We start from the raw sequence: 19,436 nt of genomic DNA, 5'->3' as shown, positions 1-19,436 counted from the left end.
TTTGAGACGAATTCGAGCTCTACTAACTTGATACTTATCTCGATTACAGCCCTAATTGTTCCCGAACACAAGCCACTCCATTCTCCCAACACTTGGGTCTGAGTCGCCAAGAGGTGACTCAAAATTAGTAATGAAGAACATGTATAAGTCAGTTCGTAAGAGGTGGGAATGCCTCAAGCTCAGCCTTTGAGTTGTGTAGCATGTATGTCTCTTCATCACAATTCACAATCAGGAGGTTGAGTATTAATTCCACCCTATCTCATTTGGCAGGCAACCAACACCACAAGATATCTAGTAGGTTTAGGCGTGGAATGGTGCAATTTGTACAAAATGTGTGCCCAATAAGGGTCATTCATGTATTAGAAAACCTTAAATTTTAGTTACTCATCTTTAATAATGAACGATAAACCTTGCTTCGATTCACAATTTTATTATGTGAGATAGTCAGGCATATCCCTATGATAGGATTGAGAAGGTTTTTTTTGAAAGCAAGCACATGTATCCATGGTAAAAACCGGATCTAGTAGGGACAACATAGTAAAAACTGATGTGGCATGCCCAAATACTCGTACTCGTATTGTCCATACGACTCGTATCAACTTACTCATGCACTCCATTGGAATCATCTTTAATCGACTTGTAAAGCCTTTTACTTTGAAATTGCAAAATCCAGACATTGGATCCAATTCCTCAATTTGCATAAGATTTTGGATCAATGGGTTCCTGATCTTCCACCTATCTGTTATTGGGCTCACTTGGAAGGGGATTGCATGCTATGCCAGCATCTTAATATACAGTTAATGGCTTCAGCTGTGTTTTCTAATATAAAAATCAATGGGAATTTAATTAATAAAGTATTTAGGCCATGTTTGGGAGTGCTTAAAATAAGCATTTATTCGAAATAAGTGCTTATTTGAGTCAGGACTACACTATTAAGCACTTATTGGTGTTTGGGAAATAAGTTCAAAATAAGTGCTTATTTTAAAAATAAGGGCTATATTTTTTAAGCCCAAATTACTAGCTTTTTTTAAGTGCTTATAAAATAAGCACTTATTCATTTTTTTTTCTTTCAAAATTATCCCTAGTTGATTTTTAAAATCACTTATAAAACTATCCCTAGCTGAATTCTATAAAAAAGTACTTTCATAAAAGTGGTTTTGTAAAAGTTCTTTTATAAAAGTACTTTTATTAAAGTATTTTCATGAAAGTTCTTTTATTAAAGTACTTCCATAAAAGTGCTTTTATAAAAGTACTTTCATAGAATTGCTTTTATTAAAGTGCTTTTGTAAAAGTGCTTTCATAAAAACGCTTTCATAAAAGTGTTTTTTTTATAAAAGTGCTTTCATAAAAGTGCTTTATGAGCATGTTTTCGTAAAAGTGCTTTAATAAAAGAACTTTTATAAAGTTCTTTCATAAAATTTGAAAGAAAATGAAGGACAAAAATAGTCACAAATGCTTATTTGAGAAGTACTTGAAAAAGTTGGGTGCCAAATGCAAATAAGTGCTATTTGAATAAGCACTTATTTTTAACATAAACACTCCCAAACATGACCTTAACCAATCTGGAAAGGCATTACCCAATGTTGGGTCCAGCCATCTAGGGTCTTGGAAGAACTCAGATTCAGTCCTCACAAAACTGTGCTCATGTCATCCACTCACTTCGATTCCCAATGCACAGCTGCAAGTGGCTATGAGAAACCACCCCTAGACTTTAACCTGGATTCTAACACTTGCTTGCAGCTTGATATTTTACCATTGCACCTAGGAATGGCAACGGGTAGGGTACCCATGCAAATTGCCTTACCCATTCCCAAACCCGCCTATATATCCGTGATTCCAAACCCGTCTAACTTTTCCTCTCAAATTCCTAAACCCGTCCCGCCCCAAACCTGTCCCACCCATTAAACCCCTTGACCAAACGTTTTCTACTAAAAAATATAATAGTTTCTTAATGCTTTAGTGTGACTTAAGCCCGGATCAATTAATGATAGTGTCAAATCTCTTAACACTACTTTAAACCATGCACTAAGCCATCTCGCCTTTTGTGTTATTTAATGAAATAAAATAGATTGTATTAACTTTTGTGTTCATCAAAACAATCAATGCATGTATATGATTAACAATTCTAACTAAAAATTAAAAGAAATAATATTTAAAATTAGCATTTTATAATTAAATAAAATAAGCAATCTATCAAATTCAATTTTACATCAAATAATGATTTTAATCCCAAGAAATTTATACAAATAAAATATTAATAATAGAATAATTACCTTAGTACTTAAAATTATTAAATTTGTGCATGATATATATAATAGGTTCATATTTATGCATCTTGGGTATCAGGTATCGGATACCCTAAAGTCAAAACCCAAACCCTATAGGGTTTTGATGAACGGGTCCTATTAGGGCTGGGACGGGTTGGATACCCAAAAATTCCCATGAAATTGCCATCCCTAATTGCACCAAGTAGGGGTGTATTCGAGCTGAACCAAGCCAAATATTTGGCTATTCGAACTCGTCTCATAGAAATAGTGTTAGCCTCGAGCTTCATTTGATCTAGAGACTTGAGCTCAAGCTCGGCTCTGTTCAAAAGCTTGCAAGTTCGACTCAGTTCGACTCGAGCTTGACTACAAGCCAAGCTTTTTCTAAAAAATAAAAATTATACATATAGAAATATTTTTATATTTTACATACAAAAAATTAAGAATTATAAAAACTATTTATTATTATACATAAAAATAAAAATATTATATATAAAATATATTATTTTTTATATAATAAAACTTATTTATAATATATACATGTATATGTATGTATGTATGTATAATAAAAATTATTTATTTATTATATTAGGCTTGCAAGCCTCAGGAGTCGGGCTTCACTAGGCTCCTTCAATTCGAATAGCAAATGGGCCTATATATCAGGCTCGAAATTGGCTCAAAACTCGATTTAAACCGAGCTGAACCAAGCTCAAATAACTCGCGAGAAGCTCGACTCGTGGCCACCCGTAGCATCAAGTAATGGCCCCTAAAAGCAAAGACTCCTCTTGTATTACTTACCTTCTCTCTCCTAATTAAAATTTATCACTTGTTGGGTTAAACAAACAAATTTCATTTGATGTTTTCAGATAATTATATTTCATTTTAATTTTTCCACATATGCATTTAATGGGGAAATCATCCTTTCCTAATCAATAACCGCAGTAAAGGCATCTTTCTCAATTCTCATGGACGTTTTCAGATAGCTAAGAGCAATGGGCAAGTGATAATAACATCATAAGTATTATTTTTAAACGGAGGCTTTACACTTCGAAAAAAAAAATATAGAAAATAAAAAACAAAAACGCGAAGGCTTTACGTCCATACTTTGTTCAGACAACCATAACATGTATATAGGATATGAGATTTTATAATTCTTATGAAAATCCATCATCACATACATATGTCTTTGAATGAAAGCCAAGAGTTCCATACTTCCATAGCAATTTATAACAAGATATTAAAACATTAGTTAGGTTACGTTAACTAACTGCACCATCTTAGTACAAGTTGATTCTTCTCGTAAGCGCTTGACGAAGGATTTGGATAAGCGGTCCCAACGTCTGAGTCATGGTTGCGATGCTATCTGATGCACTACTCGAAAGAAGGAAATGGTGATAACCTAAAACAAATTACAAATGGCGTACGTATTATGAAGCGATGGCTTCAACACAGCTTCACCAAATAGAGTCCACATTGAATTGTTGTTGCTGCACAGAATCAATGGAAGAAGCAGGGAAATTAGAACTCAAATCAGTTATGAAGCGAGAGTTTCCTTGCGTCGGAAAAGAGCGTAAGTCAGTCATTGCAGCTTCTCGTGGTTGATACCCCCCCAACTGTAATGCCGTCAAAATCATGGAATTCATTGATAAATCCGGACCAAGCAAGCTTGGAGAGCAGCTGAGAGACGGATTGTTGGTTGCTTCTTTTGCAGAAGTCCAATTCATGTTTAAGTTGACATTGTTGGCATTGTTGCTATTGTTAGTAGAAACAGAACTGAAACAGCTTGAAGAATTAGCTACACTACTTGGATGCGATAATTCAAACCCTTCTAGCGTGGTGTCATCACAATCAGATTCAAGAGACGGGTGGAATGGAGTGAAGTATGGTTTCTTATTGATGGCGTTCTTATGAAACACCCTACAGACCACCCATTCCTCCTGTGTGTGAAGGAACAAGCAAATTAAGATCATTGGATCAATCATATATATCCCAGAATTAATGAAAATAAATAATTAAGTAAAGGAGACGAAGGGTTTCAGTGTTCCATGTGTTTATTACCTTAATGGGTTTGTAGGTAAACTTGGTTTGCAGCCTATATTCATGCATCACCCAATTACTCTTCTCTCCCTTGGGAGCTCTGCCCTTGTAAAATACTAGGGTTTTCTTCAAACCTATCAATACTCCACAGTGGAAGATCTCCTTGTCTTTGCCTGTTGTTTTCCAATACCCTGCATCTGTGGCTCGGTTTGTTCTAAGCCCAGTTGGGTACTTTCGGTCCTTCAAGCTAAAAAAATACCATTCTTTCTCCCCCATGGTAGCCTTGCCTATACAAGGTTGTCATAACCCAAATCAATTCGACTTTTCATTTAGGCTAATAACAACTCTGAGAAACTATATATGTGACAATTAAAGTTCTTTTTTCTTGGTGCAGGATCTATTATTGTATATATGTAAAACTAACACAACTCTGGTAGAACAACTTCACTACCCTTACATAATATATGCAGGATCTATTATTGTATATATGTAAAACTAACACAACCTTTAGTGTGCATGTCATATTAATTCATCTTATATCTATCTATTCATGGAAATTAAGGAAAACCCAAATAAGGATTAACATTCAACAGGATTACAGAAGTAGTCTATGTCGATCTAAAATCTAATAAAAAAAAGAAGCAAAGAAATTAAAATAAACCAACATTTAGTTAGAACAGAACAATGAAGAAGAAGAAGTTACCTGGGAGGTCCCAAGGTTCGCACTTATTGAAGTCCACATCTGTAATAGCTCTTGATACGAAACTAAAATCAGCAACTTTGCGGGTTAAATAATACATGATAAGCTCTTCATCAGTTGGATGAAATCTAAAACCAGGAGGGAGATTCTCTTCCATATGTCAAAGACTGGAAACTAGTGGGGTTCGATCAGTCTAGCCAAAGCCAAAGAAAGGAAGGGAGGCTTAAAAATGCAACTGTTTCAAATGTTAATATCATGCAGTCGTTTTCTATATACATCCTTGAATGAGAAGCTGTCGTCTCTAGATTACTTTATCCCATCTAACATGTTGACAAAATACATGGTTCATACAAGTTTAAGATATATTAATAGTGAAGATTTCTGTAAATCCCACCACCAACAACATTAGAATTTAGAACCCGTAGTTTGCTTTTTAGCTCGTCAGTAGTATTGAAAGGCTAACAGATGAATCTTCTAGCTAAGAGGCACAGACATCAAACAAAATATAGATGGGTTGGTTAGCATAATCTAATCAATCAATCAAGGTGATGGTCAGTGGGCTTATATATAATAATACCCCAAGTAGGGCCCATCGGATAGTGGATCATGACATGCCACGTGTGCCCCAAAACTTTATATTGGGCAGTACCCTAATTTGGCCTTACTAGCTAGTGTGGCAAAAGTGATTGGTTAAGAAGGTTCCATCATCCAAGGATTCAACATAGGTGACGTTGTTATACCAGATATTCTTGTTTATTTGCACCAGTCCGACCAGCTCCAACCGTTTCTACCCACCGGGCCGGCGGGCCCGTCATCTCTCACGCTAGTCTACTGAGAAGAATTATTTAAGGGGGAAGAATGACGGTGATATGTTATACACCGGCCGCACGAGTGATATGGTAGACTGTGTACATCGTCTATGTGGACTTTAATTAACCGGTTGGTTCCTTCTTTGAACTCGATCTCTTCTTATTCTTCTTCTAGATACACGCATACGCACGCGCACAGGGCCATGACTATCAGGGTAATACAAGTAAAAGATTGCATCATTGGTTACATCATAAAATAGCCTAGAGTCGCCCGGATTTTTCATTTTTCATTTTTCATTTTTCAGAGCTATCATGTAAACAGGAAACTGAAATATAATCGGGATTTGGGAATTATTTTGGCCACTGATTTTCGGATTGACGGTTCGATCATTCAGTCCGAATGAATAGCCTGTTTTAAAAAATAAAAAGTAAAAAATAATGAAAATCATTGAAGGGATCAATAATTCAACCACCCAAATCAATAGATTATTAATTTTTTTAACGATTTTTTGTGAAAAAATAAATTTAGAATTAAACAGAATCGATTATCTGGACAATTCACAAACCGAACGGTCTGACTGTCAACCAACACAGCCTTGTTAATCAATGGATCTCGAAAACTAAAGGGATTTCCGACTGGGTAGTGGGTACCTCTTGCATCGATCCTTTCGGCTAAAACTTGGCGAGTCACTTTGAAACCTTGCCCAGTTGACCCAGATGACTCGTTGTATATATCAGCTTGGTCATGTTTAATTTTCTTCATTTTCTTTAGAATAAAGGCCATTAATTCTGTCGTACCATGCAAAAAGGTGCCGCAACTAAAATATTTTCATGACCAATTAAGATCTTGTGTGAATTTATGAGAATACCCTTGATTGGTAATTAATTAATTAATTTGTTAAATACCGTACCTTAAAAAAATTAATTAGTAATTAATTAGAGTAAAAAGTATAGGAGGAAAATGTAATATATTTTTTTCATCTTTTATTTATTATATACATTTGCCTTGGCTTCACCTCGAGATCACCATATGAAAATTCTTATCCATTTATTTTACTCTCTCCAACTCTGTTCACCTCTATCGATCTCTTTCGAGTACAGTGACGTGCCAGTATAAAATTACACTTTTTAAATCTGGAGTCCATTCATCTAATTTCCCTAGTTAACAAAATTCAACAGAAATCCAAGTTGTGAGAAAATAGTTGATGAATCATATTTGTCGGCCGGAAATTTTAATCACTATTAGTTAAAAGTGGCTAAAGTGACCACTAAAACGCAAGGCCATATCTTTCCTTAATTAGCGTTGTTCCTCCACCGTGATATCTTCGAGATTTTTTTTAATGTTCCTCCGGCTAGTCTTTGGTTATTGTAAATTATATTAAATTATATATCGTCCTAACCCCTTTTATACTCTCTCTGTTATAATATATTCAAGATAATGCAGGAGAAATTATTGTAGTGTTCACAACCTCAACACGTTTAGAATTTGGGTGCTCCGTAATGGACAAGGAAAGGCTTTATTTTCTTTTGGTAGATGACAAGGAAGACCTTTTAAGAAACAGAAGGTCTGTGTTTTTTTTTTTTTTTTTTAATGAAATCACCTGTGTCTATCGTTACTACATATGCTCTTTTCGCTTATGTATAGAGTTTGATGTCATCAATTCAGACTGTTGCATCCAAGCTCAACGCTCAAAGACTCTTGCATCCGACAATATCTACCAAAACCAATCTTTCAACAATTTACACGCATTACCTTCACCCAATTTGGTTCCTTAAAATATACAATGATGGGCTTATGGGTGGCAATGTTTAATTGTTTACCCAGCCACATAATGTACCCGCTTGTTATCCATCCAAACCCACCCAGTCTGTGTTTCTGAGTTGTATATTTTGGATTGAAAATCTATTTGGATCAAATTTAGAATTCATTTGATTTACAGTCGGAACTAGAATTAAAATCGGAATTGGAATGATCTATTCTATAACCTGTTTGGTCAAGACAGGAATCAGTATTAGAATTTGAGTCAATTGAAATGGGATTTCATTTCCCAATAGAGGAGGGAGGAAATGGCCATTCCCTCGAATGGGAAATGTCATTCTGCCAGAAATGAGAATAAAATTCTAATTCTGTCCAATCAAATAGTTGGAATTGGAATGGCCAGACCCCTATTCCTGCAAACCAAATGGGCTCTTAGATGAATGACTTAGATTTGGTCATGGTTAACCATCACTATGAATTGCTTGTTGCATGCACATATTTTCATTTGCGTTTTTCAGGACGTCTCCATTATGAGTTTATGACTCTTTTAACTTGGCAGAAACTACCTCGGTTTTGGAAGTTGTTATTTGACCCTCATATTTTAACCGGAGATGATCAGGTGCCTACTGTCTGTCTAGTATATGATGATGTCCAAAAGATGTGTTGTGGAAAATTTAGGGGGTACTTGCATCTGGCAATCAATAAATCAGATACTCTTGGGGAATGTTTGGTAGTGTGATCTCTATAAGCTATGCAAATCAATATTAATTTAGTAATACATACCATATATGTTATAATCTGGGCCGGGCTGCGACTTAGGATTTGTTAGGCTTGGGTCCGGCCCACATTATGATGTGTGAGCATGGTGCAGGTCCAAGACTGAGTGGGCCGAGCTCCGCGAACTCATGTCGAAATGGTCAACCTTATAAATAGTGTTTGTTGTATTTACATGCATCATAAGCTAGGTGATGGAAGTGTCTGTTCTATCCATTCCTCGTAAACTTGTCTTGCATTGATGCAGCTGACCATGGAGGTGTGAGAAGCACTTGTAGAAAACCACACAAACACCATTGGATTCAAGTCCCATCCAATGGCTGTGAAGTGATACACGTTAAGCCATAATATAATTTGACCAACGTCTAGCCCTTTTCAAGTCGGCAGTGCAAAATTTAAGCATTTTATGATAATTTATAACTACACATTATTCTTTGACCTAAGATTGTAAAAAGTTGAAAATTTTGAAAAAAAAAAAAACTAGCAAATCTTTAATTACTTGTATTTTTTAGGCCTTCAAGTGACAAACATGATAGAGGTTACACCATTTTTTTTTTGTGCCTATTTCCAGTTTCTCACCATATCATCAATAACAAAAATAATTAAGGATGATACAAAAGAAAAACATTCTTTCAAAGGGGCAATTGCTTGTTATACTATTCAATTAGTTTGGTCGGATTAGGTTTGGTAATACCATTCGATTAGTTGGATCCGATCCAGGTTAAGCCGGGTTCGGGTTAGGTTTGGTAATACTATTCAATTAGTTGGATCCGATCCAGGTTAAGCCCAACCCCTATGGAGCCTGAATGGATTATGGATGAACCCCACAAGGGGATGCATAATAAGTGATCAATGATCCTCCGTTAAATGTCCTAGCGTAGGTATCAAGGGTGAAGATGCCTTTCATATGCAACCTTACTTGTCTTTACTAGACCTAATATTCAGCCCAGCCCAGGCCTAACGGTCCAGCCCATTAATTTCTTTTTGTCCTCACTCATCAAGCTTAGGCTTTGATGTTTAGAATTATCTTGGCTGGGCCTCGTCGGCCATACCTATCGAGCCTGAACGGATAATTAAGGCTGCGTATATTTTTAGTGTAAAGTTTTTTACAGTGTAAAAATACATCGATTGAAAAGTGAATTGATCGGTTTAAATATAGTGAACCGTTATGTGAAAAAGGTATGGCTAATGCGTGTAAAAAATTACATTAATTTTATTGATGTAGTATTTATATTGATCATTGATATAAAATTTTAATGTGAGTGAAATTTAAATCGATTTTTTATCTAAATTTTACACTAAAAATAAATATTAACAAAATCAAACCAAAATATAAAATTTATCTTAATTCTCATTTACACCTAAAACAAACGCAGCAGTGATCTCTAGAAATTATCCTCGTAAAATGTCCTGGCGTAGGTATTAAGGTATGGCTAACGAACTCCAACCAAGACAATTCCTAAAATCAAAGCCCATGGTTGATTAGTGAAGACAAAAAGAAGTTAATGGGCTGGACCATTAGTCCTGGGCTGAGCTCAATATTATGTTTAGTAAAGATAAGTAAGATTGCGTATGAAATTATGAAGGGCATCTTTACCAAATTTATTTACGTATCTCGAAAAATTTTAAGAAAATCTGTTATGTAATATCGTCTTCATCTGTTTGTCTTAAAAACCACATGTTGATGATTTAAAAAAAGAATAGTTTTTTTTTTTTTTTTAAAAAAGAAATGATGCTCAACAACATATTTCAATTCTTTTTTGGTTAATGTAGCAATTTAAAAACAAATAAAAACAATTCTACAAAATTAAATACAAAGCAATATATTCCACCTAGTTCGGATGAACTTTAAATTAAATTCTAAAAAGGTTTCAATCAAGCAATGCCTGAGTACGTACGCTACATTGAAAGTCCTTTCCGCATGTCCAATAAACAAAGCCATTTTTTAGTTGGGCTTTTGAATAAAAGTTTGAGGTTTTTATTGTTAATTATTTTATGAATAGTTGAATGATTAAGGCCCTGTTTTAGAACTTTTAAAAGAAGTACTTCTTTTAAGACATGAGATCACACATTAAGTGCTTTTTAAGTATTTATGAGTGTTTGGTAAAAATGAGGGTAATAAGTATTTGTTTTTAAAGAAATACTTATTTAAAAAAGTGATTTAAAGTTGGCATTTTTTAAGTACTATTTAAAGAAGTATTTCTCCAAAAAAATGGGATAAATCAGTCCCTAATAATTTTTTGTAATACCTAAAATACCCCCACTCTCATTCTCTTATTTTTCTCTCCCTCTCTCTCCTTGTCTCTATCTCTGCACCAACACGACATCAGCGACCCGTGTACCAGCCAGCAACTAGTGTACCAATGACGTCAACGGCCAATGTACCAGTGATGTCGACGGTCGGTGTATTGAGCTTGTTATCAGGTCATTGATGGCAGAAATAGTGTTGACCATGAAGTGGGGTCCATGTAGGGTCCATGTGGACTCTCACTTGTGCATGTGTGAGTCCACGTGGGTTCTTAATTGTCATGAAGTGGGATCCACGTAGACTCTCAGTTAAAATGTATAACATATATATAAAAATAAAGACTAAAATTATCATTTATGTCAATATAAGCACTTAGGGAAAAGTAAATTACCAAACATCCTTATCCCAATAAATACTTAAAAACATAATAAGTGATTTAAAAATGGGTTATCAAATAGCTTAAAGACTTATTAAAATAAGTACTTCTAAATCCATTAAACAATTAATTAATCATCAAACAGGTCCTAAATCCATTAAAAGTGTATCAAATCATTAACTTGGGGCTGGGACTGATGTGGGTGAATCTATAGGGTCCTCTTGTGGTTGTGGTCAAACACGCTACATCGAAATGAATGACAGACATAGGGTAGGCCGCTAGACATGAACCCCAGCTTTGCGTGGGTCAAGACTCAAGATGACAACCCGCATTCGAGTTGCCCGTTGCGATCACCCTATTGAAATGATCCGACCGTCCGGCCCGATATATGAGTTAAGCTTAAAGCATCCCGAAATTGGTAAAGAGTAAAGACTTAAAAGATAGGGACAAGAGGCCGGGCTAAAGGTCAAATCGGGTCAAAAGCAAGACCTAAAAGGGCCTCCAGGTCTAGGCTTCTGGTGGACCTAATGCCAAAATGCCGTTAGCATGTCAGAACCTTAACGACCAAGTTAACTTATCAAAAAAACGTCCAACTTAATAAGACTTAAGACTTAAGTCGGCAACTGCAATACTGAACAGCCAGATTGCTCAAAATGACGGAAACACCCCCCTTTCCTTTGCACCAGCCCTTTTTCTTCCACTACCTTAAAATAAAAACTTCATTGTAACTGACTAAAAAACACCTTAACATCCTAATAATTATTACTTAATCCTAAATTAGTCCTTATATCATCAGACTAATCCATTCATTTATTACACTCAGATGCATGCTGCCTAGGTATGGGTGGCTGAGGCTCACTTGTAGATTACAAGAAATTTCTACTTTTGATACAACTACACTACAAGAAATTTCTACTTTTAACGCCAAGAATATTGATTTTTTTTTTAATATGCTTTTGACCCCTTTGATTATTCCACAACAGTACTGTGCTACACAGTACACACAATGGAACATATCAAACTCAAAGAGGACAGCACAACCGAGGCTCTAAAGAAGTTCTCCTTGATAGACAATCGATCAGAAGGTGTGATTATTGGGATTTGGAGGATCAAAAACCCAGGCTTTGGCTTGGCTCCGATCCCCTGCACATTCCAAACCAATGATTCCATATATAGAGCTTCTGGGGTACATTAAACTGTTCTGAGTTGTGCAGGCCTTGGTTCTGGTTGATTGCTGGGTGTTTGTATAGTTTGACAGATCTATGCCACCCACAGTAGAAACCATCCAACTGCTCGGGTGAATGTGGCCGGGCCGGCCCACTGATCTGCTGGCTAAAGTTTGTTTAGTCGTACAAGGGTGATGGTGGGATCACTTTTTTGACAAAACCAAGGTACTCTTCTTTATTGTACATAATGTTACCAAAACTGGGTTTCCTACAAATAGGATACAGTAGTCATTTCATAAATAGAGATGGGCATTTTGGATGTTAGAACATATTGTGATTGCAATTGCATACTTTTTTATCCCGTTCTTTCATCTTAGAGAGATTTTAGGACTTGGGAGGCCGTTCCAAAGCAATAACAATTAACAAAAAAAATGCCATGTCCAAAAGAAACTCTAGTTTTGTTGTTCTTCAATGTCTCCAGTTCTTTCCATCTTCTCTTCCTCTTCTTTTACTTTTCATCCATTCTGCTTGCCAAGGTCTTCAATTTTCTGTGCAGGAAAACAAAACACAAGAGGTATGGCTGCAATCTCTCTCTCTCTCTCTCTCTCTGACGTCGCTCAGTTTGCTTGTTCTTCTTGCAGTACCGACTATGAAGACCAAGTTGGCTATTTCGAAGAAGAAGAAGAAGAAGAAGAAGAAGAAGAGTCGTCTCTACTTTAGTATTGAGTGTAGCGAGAAAGAGGATCTGGTGGCCGACATCATTCATGGCGGAGAAGCCCTGTTGTTTTTGCCCACTAAAAGACTCGAGAAGAACAAAACTCTTGTTGAAGAACGCCCAGGATCTGATGAGAGCATATTTGAAGGCCTTGGTGAAATATTTCTCGAGGAACAATCGTTTATTTGTAGCTTACCTGCTTCAAAACTTGAACATGACAGTGAAGATAAGGGTGACGAAACATGTACATCTAGCCATTCTGATTCATTATTTGCCACGCCTATGCGAACCAGCAGTCCAGATGAAGATGTTCTTGCGACAATACCGACAACGACGCAGACTAAACTAGGCACGGGCGGGAACTCTGCAGCAGCAGCTAATGACATAGCTTATGGAAGTATGAATGCTACTTGGTATCTCTTAGATTTGTTATATTGATCTTGTTGACGACGTTACTAGAACTGAAATTGCATACGTTGTTTATCAGAAGGATGTGATAATGGAGGAGCAACTGACAGCGAAAATGAAGAAAGGAATCATCTGTCGGAGGATGAAAATTTCTTAATTTTCGCCCCTCTTCAGTTGGAAGCCCGAAAGGTCCAGGCTCAAGTGAAGGATGGCGACGAGATGTTAGGGGACACATTTACAGTTGGGTCGACTTCTTCTAAGAGTTCTTCTGAATGGAGAAGCTCTACTAATTTCAGGGATTCAGGAACAGAAGACCCTTTTTCTTCTTCATCACGAAGGAGCTGCCCCAACTGGGAGCCGTACACTGTCTTCCAGAAATACGATGAGGAGATGTCGTTCTTTGACCGAATTGGTGCACAGAAGCTCAGTGAAACAGGTAAAACTTACCATCTGTTCCTTCTTTTTGTCGTTTGCATATAAACATAACCAATTAAATGTATGATTAACAACCCGTTTCAGAATCTCTTAGGACCATTGAAGTATGTCCAAGGTCTATTTCGCAGAGGATCGTACACAAGTTTACAACCAAACGCAAAAGGCCACCTGGGTACAGTAGAGATCCATATCATGAATTGGAGAATGCTTATGTTGCTCAAGTTTGCTTGGCATGGGAAGCTCTTAACTGGAACTACAAGAACCTCCAACGTCTTAGAGCTTCACGCCAAGAAGAAGATCCCGGATGTCCGGGCCGAATTGCACAGCAGTTTCAGCAGTTTCAGGTTCTGTTACAGCGATACATCGAGAACGAGCCTTATGAGCATGGCAGGAGACCTGAAGTTTATGCCCGGATGAGGATTTCTGCACCAAAACTACTACAAGTTCCTGAGTTCCGAGGTATCAATAATGAAAACTGAAAAGGTCCTTGTCATTATCCAATTATGAATAATAATTTGAACACAAATACTATCGGTCATTGCTTTCATTTTCATTTTCATATATATTGTGTTTTGAAATTCTGTTATTTTGTTTTGTTTAAGATTTAGAAGATGATCAAAAGGAGGAGTCAAGTATCTCATCGACTAAATTCCTGGGAATAATGAAAGATGGAATTCGGACATTCATGGATTTTCTCAAGGCAGATAGAGAGAGCCACTACGAGATCTTTACAGCTTTCTTCAAGAGGAACCGCGGTTGTTCTGTTGATCCAACTCATCTCCAAATGGTGAAGAAGGCGAATAAAAAAGTGAGTCTACGTACTCTCCAACAATCTCAATCTTGGAAGAAACCCCCCTGCTTTTTTGTCAGTCATCATCACTTCATCTTCCACATGATCATCATCATAACAGTTAATCTAATTTGCAGAAGAAGATGAAGCTTAAAGACCTCCGCCGGTCTCACAGATGCTTAAGAAAAAGAAAGCTAAGCGAGGAGGAGGAGATGGAGATATTGATGAGCCTGATAGATCTAAAACTGGTGTCTAGGGTTCTGAAAATGTATGACATCAATGAAGAACAGTTGCAGTGGTGTGAAGAGAAGATGAGCAAAGTGAGAATGTGGGAAGGGAGAGTTCAAAGAGATTCCTCCCCACTTTTCTTCCCTGCACACTGACCCACCACATACAGCATGTTGGTTGATGACTAGACCATGAATGTATGTGGCATGAATATTCTGACTACCCTTTTGGCCTTTTCTGTAAATACTGTATGAAACTAGCAAATTATGGGCCCACAAATCAAAGTAACTACGTCTACCTGTGGGGTGACATAGATTTTAGATGATTTGGAGTGACCATATAAAGAAGGGTAAAGACGATGTGTCTTGATCTCATGAAGAGTGAAAACGAAAGATGAGAGACAAAGGCAAGAACATGAGGATAGAGACAAGGGTAGCTTTAGTTTTCTTTATCTCTTTTTAATTAGGGTTTATCTCCATGAGAGTTGAGAGTTGAATTGAATTAAAAGAAGAGAGACAAAGCTGCCATTTGCAGATTGCAGTGGAATAAAAAGGAAGCACATGGTACACTCAAAGAGGGCAAGAGCCAGGTCGGTATGGGCCCACTTGTATATGGAAAGAAATTAATTTAAGTAGAAGTAATTAAATAAACCATATTACATATTAGAAGTATCTAGATAGAATTAATGATGTTAATTATATGATACTTAATTATGATTAATTAATAAAAAGTTGTCCTAGTGGTTGGTTTATCTTGAAATCTATTGACTAAGATGTTAACAGGGTCCATGATATGCATGAAGATGTCATCCATCTCTAGTACATTAGATTGTCCATGAAGATGGGCAAATTCTTTTTTTCTTCTCGCTTTATTAGTGGGAATATAAAAGTTTTACAAAATCTATCTTAGCTCTTACATGACATGCTTGAGGTTTGCGGCTTTTCTTTAGTTTAGCAGTCGGTCTGGCTTTGCTATTTCTTGTTCATTTGGCTATCTTTTCAGTTTCAACGCTTTAATTAGCCTTTAAGCTTAAAGCAGGACTGAAATTTTTTATATAACTTGGCATTTGGCACAAGAGATTCTCAAAGTATGCCCATGTGTTTTTCCACATCACATTTATACGTACAAAATAAACCCTGCCACGTGGATATGAAGAGGTGTCACCTTGATAACTGAACTGATAAGATTTATTCTCTAAGTCCTAATATCGTGGTTTAAGTTTAAAGGTCCGCCCTAGTCCAAGGCTACAAGCCAAAGCCAAAGATCGGATGTGTAAATGGTATCAAGCCGGGATCAAGAAGTTGTTTGGCACGGGAGCATTTCACAAGCCTTCTGTTTCACCAATGGGCCCTGATTTATAAGTGATTTGTTTTATCTGGTTTTTTCTTTTTGAAAATTTGAATTTAGCTTAATATTATAATATATTTATAATGACAATTGTATGGCATCTCAAAAAATAGTCACCTTTTCAAATTTCAATGTACCATATCATTAGGGTGATTCAAGAAAACATCAAATTTACATATCAAGAAATTTCTCTTAGGAAATTCTATATTACAGAAGCATATTTTAGAAATATATTTGCCAAATGCGATTTTCTTGCTGATTCCATTTATTTGCTGATGTGGCGCATATAAACACATCAGCAGAAATGGAACAGTTGTGAAAGGCACCGGTACACCAGTGCTAAACATATACCAAATTATTGCGCGCTTTTCCTCTCTAAACGGGTTTCTTAATAAGCACTACTTTTTGAAGAATTGCTTATAGAGAGCACTTTTTAGTGTTTGGTTCTGCTTGATTTTCTCTATGAAAAATATGAAAACCCGCTTCTCATAAACACAAAAAAGCCAAATGACTTTTTCTTGACTTCTTTGAACAGGCTTCTAGGTCCGAAATGTCCATTTGTGGCTTTTTTTATTTATCAAACATTATTTTTTGGCACTTTTGGTTTCTTGAATGCAATAAGCCCTAGAAGCACTTATTAGAAACCCCCCAACATGGTCATTAGAAGCCCGGCGAGCTTAATTATTAGAAACTAAAATGATGTGATCCCAACTTTATATCAAAGAGAATATAAGTAAAAGGAAGGTCATTTATTTTGAAGGAGCAAAATAGGTAGCAAGATTTGCTCATTCGATTGACATAGGAAGGTGTATATAATTTATTTTTGTTTGAGTTTTTAATATGCAAAACCTGAGATTTTAAGATGCAAAAAGTGCAAATTTTGCATCGGATAGGAGTGATGCAAAATTAAATTGAGTGCAATTTTTGCATTTGGATCATATTTGCATAAGAGGCTCTACCTCCTAATATTCATGGATGACTTTTTTTCGAAGTTGTATCTAACAAAACCAATTGATAAATTATCAGAATAGGGAAGACTAGGGGAGGGCATAAGTTACGAAGTGTTGTATTTAGGATCAGCTAGCACTAATTGGTTTTAGTCCCACATAACCCTTAGGTAGCTCGAATCTAACTTTGACTTTATCCTAGTTTGAGCTCAATTTGATTTTATACATGTATGTATTCATATATAGACACATATTTGTATGCATATATGTATAACTTTTTTAATAAACCATACATATATGCATACACACACACATAAATATATTTATATATTTGTATGCATATGGAAAGATGGTCCACGTCACCTTTCTTCTCCTTGTTCTATTACCTCAATCCTGCATTCTTCGTTACCCCCTTCCTTCTACTCCCAATTTGCCATTTCAGCACCCTCTCTTTTCATTCCTCTCCCTTCCCATTGAGATCTCTCTCTCCCCCCACAACTCATGTCTCTCACTTTCTGACAGCCTAACTTCTCTCCTTAATTAGCTCAAAATATGTTTTATCCTCTCCACTTCTATACTTCTATTTCTAATCTCTCTCTCTCTCTCTCTCTCTCTCTCTTCTCTCTCTCTCTTATATATATATATAAATATATATATATTAAAAGAAGGTCCCAAGCAACAGTCCCAACCCTTCAAATACTGGCATTGTAAAATTTCAATAGATAGAATCTTAGAAGGGGTTAAACTCTCACTCTTAAAAAAGTCTATCCACTCACAAAAAAGTGATAAATCCACTATCTTGAAATTCACACATGTATCACCCTAATCCCTAAAAAGTGGCCACTTCAAATGTTATGGTAGTAATTAAATTTTATTCAAACACAACCATTTCAAAAGTAAAGATTAAACAAATAATTTAACTTAAAAATATTCAAGATATTAAATGGATAAAAAAATAAATGAAATTCATAAAAATGACTAAACAATTAATACAAATGGTGTGAGTTTCATTCTTTTAGATGAAATTGTTTATTAATTGTAAATTAGATTTAACATTTTTCGGAAGCGTAACCTAATTTAGCTTTTAAAAATAAATTTATCAAATAAATAGTAAATACCAATTAAAGTAGGTTACTGCTTACAAATAAGACCTCATTTAATCTCTTAAATTATATTAAGAAAAAAACATAAATTAATAGTGTTTTGCAAACAAAGTAGGTCAAAATAGATTGCAAATTACAAAGATGTAAGACCCATGTTAATTTTTCTAATTTAATTTTTATAGTTAAATAGTAAATTTCAAATTAAATGATATGTAGTTGCCCCTTAGTATGAGGTCATTCTCTAGATACAACATGTTAAGTCTCCTAAATCTAATAAAAAGCCTAACCTAAATGTCTAATATAAAGAATTTAAAATTTTGAAATAATTCAGATCAATGGTCCCACACTTAGTACGGGGGTCATTCCTAGTATATATTAAAAGACAATAGTCTAGAAAATTTCTCATTTTTTTTATTTTTTTATTCTATGTCATTTTTTAAACAACCAATGAGATGCTCTCATTCCTAAAATCTCTCTCTCTCTCTCTCTCTCTCTCTCTCTCTCTCTCTCTTATGTCCTAAATTATCTATAATTCCTATTTATCCTCTCCCCCACTTTTTATTTATATCTATAATTAAAAAGTTTAAAAATTATTTAATATTCTAACAAAATTATATAATAACTTTAAAATATTTATTAAAAATACAAAAATAATTATAATAGATTTAGTAATATTCATATTATTAATAATTTTATATTTTTACTAAATTCATCATGAAATTATGTGCTAACAATATAAATTATGATTTTCTGGATTATTTAATTTAAATGTTATTTAAACAATAAAAAATTAACAATAAAGAATAAAGTATTATTTAAATATTTCAATAACTAAATATCTTAAATAACAAAATATTTAATAGTATGTAATAACTTTAAAACAAATAAAATTAAAATAGCAAAAAATATTAAATATTTTATATATGATTTAAATATTTAAATAACTAAATATTGTAACTAACAAAATATTTAACATAACTAGATTTTAAATAGTCAAAATAATGAAATTATGTAATAAATTAAAAAAAAAAATAAAACTAGAAAATAGAATATAATATTCAAAATAATAATAATTTAATATTTTACAAAATTAAAATCGAAATTATGTAATAATAGTATAAATTATAACTTTATGTATTATTAAATTCAATAAGTAATTAATATTTAAAAATTTAAATGATGATATTACTTAAATAACTAAATAATATTGCAAATAACTAATTTTAGTTATATCAATTAATAATTCTAGAAAGTAACTTTAAAAAATTAATATTTATTAATAATAATTGTAAAATCTTAAATTTATATTTTTTATATATTCATATATACT

At 34.7% G+C, this 19,436-nt stretch overlaps 2 protein-coding genes across 2 annotated transcripts; one reads left to right on the top strand and one right to left on the bottom strand.

Annotated features, from left to right (window-relative positions):
• Positions 1 to 3,389: 3,389 nt before the first annotated feature.
• On the bottom strand, positions 3,390 to 5,297 carry NAC058 (NAC domain containing protein 58). Its single transcript, XM_088940865.1, has 3 exons — positions 5,005 to 5,297; positions 4,323 to 4,588; positions 3,390 to 4,201 (listed from the first exon to the last, which is right to left on the bottom strand). Exons 1-3 carry the CDS (start codon positions 5,156 to 5,158, stop codon positions 3,719 to 3,721), a joined length of 903 nt encoding a protein of 300 aa, XP_088796991.1. The 5' UTR covers positions 5,159 to 5,297; the 3' UTR covers positions 3,390 to 3,718.
• Positions 5,298 to 12,441: 7,144 nt separating this feature from the next.
• LOC148854838 (uncharacterized) lies at positions 12,442 to 15,371 on the top strand. Its single transcript, XM_088982162.1, has 6 exons — positions 12,442 to 12,707; positions 12,775 to 13,245; positions 13,336 to 13,692; positions 13,776 to 14,150; positions 14,294 to 14,499; positions 14,619 to 15,371. Exons 1-6 carry the CDS (start codon positions 12,605 to 12,607, stop codon positions 14,862 to 14,864), a joined length of 1,758 nt encoding a protein of 585 aa, XP_088838288.1. The 5' UTR covers positions 12,442 to 12,604; the 3' UTR covers positions 14,865 to 15,371.
• The last annotated feature ends 4,065 nt before the right edge of the window (positions 15,372 to 19,436 follow it).

Source organism: Nelumbo lutea, chromosome 4 (genome assembly GCF_056320005.1).
Source record: "Nelumbo lutea isolate HS-2025 chromosome 4, American lotus-T2T, whole genome shotgun sequence".
Classification (NCBI taxonomy): Eukaryota; Viridiplantae; Streptophyta; class Magnoliopsida; order Proteales; family Nelumbonaceae; genus Nelumbo; species Nelumbo lutea.
This window is presented reverse-complemented; position numbering and strand designations above follow the sequence as displayed.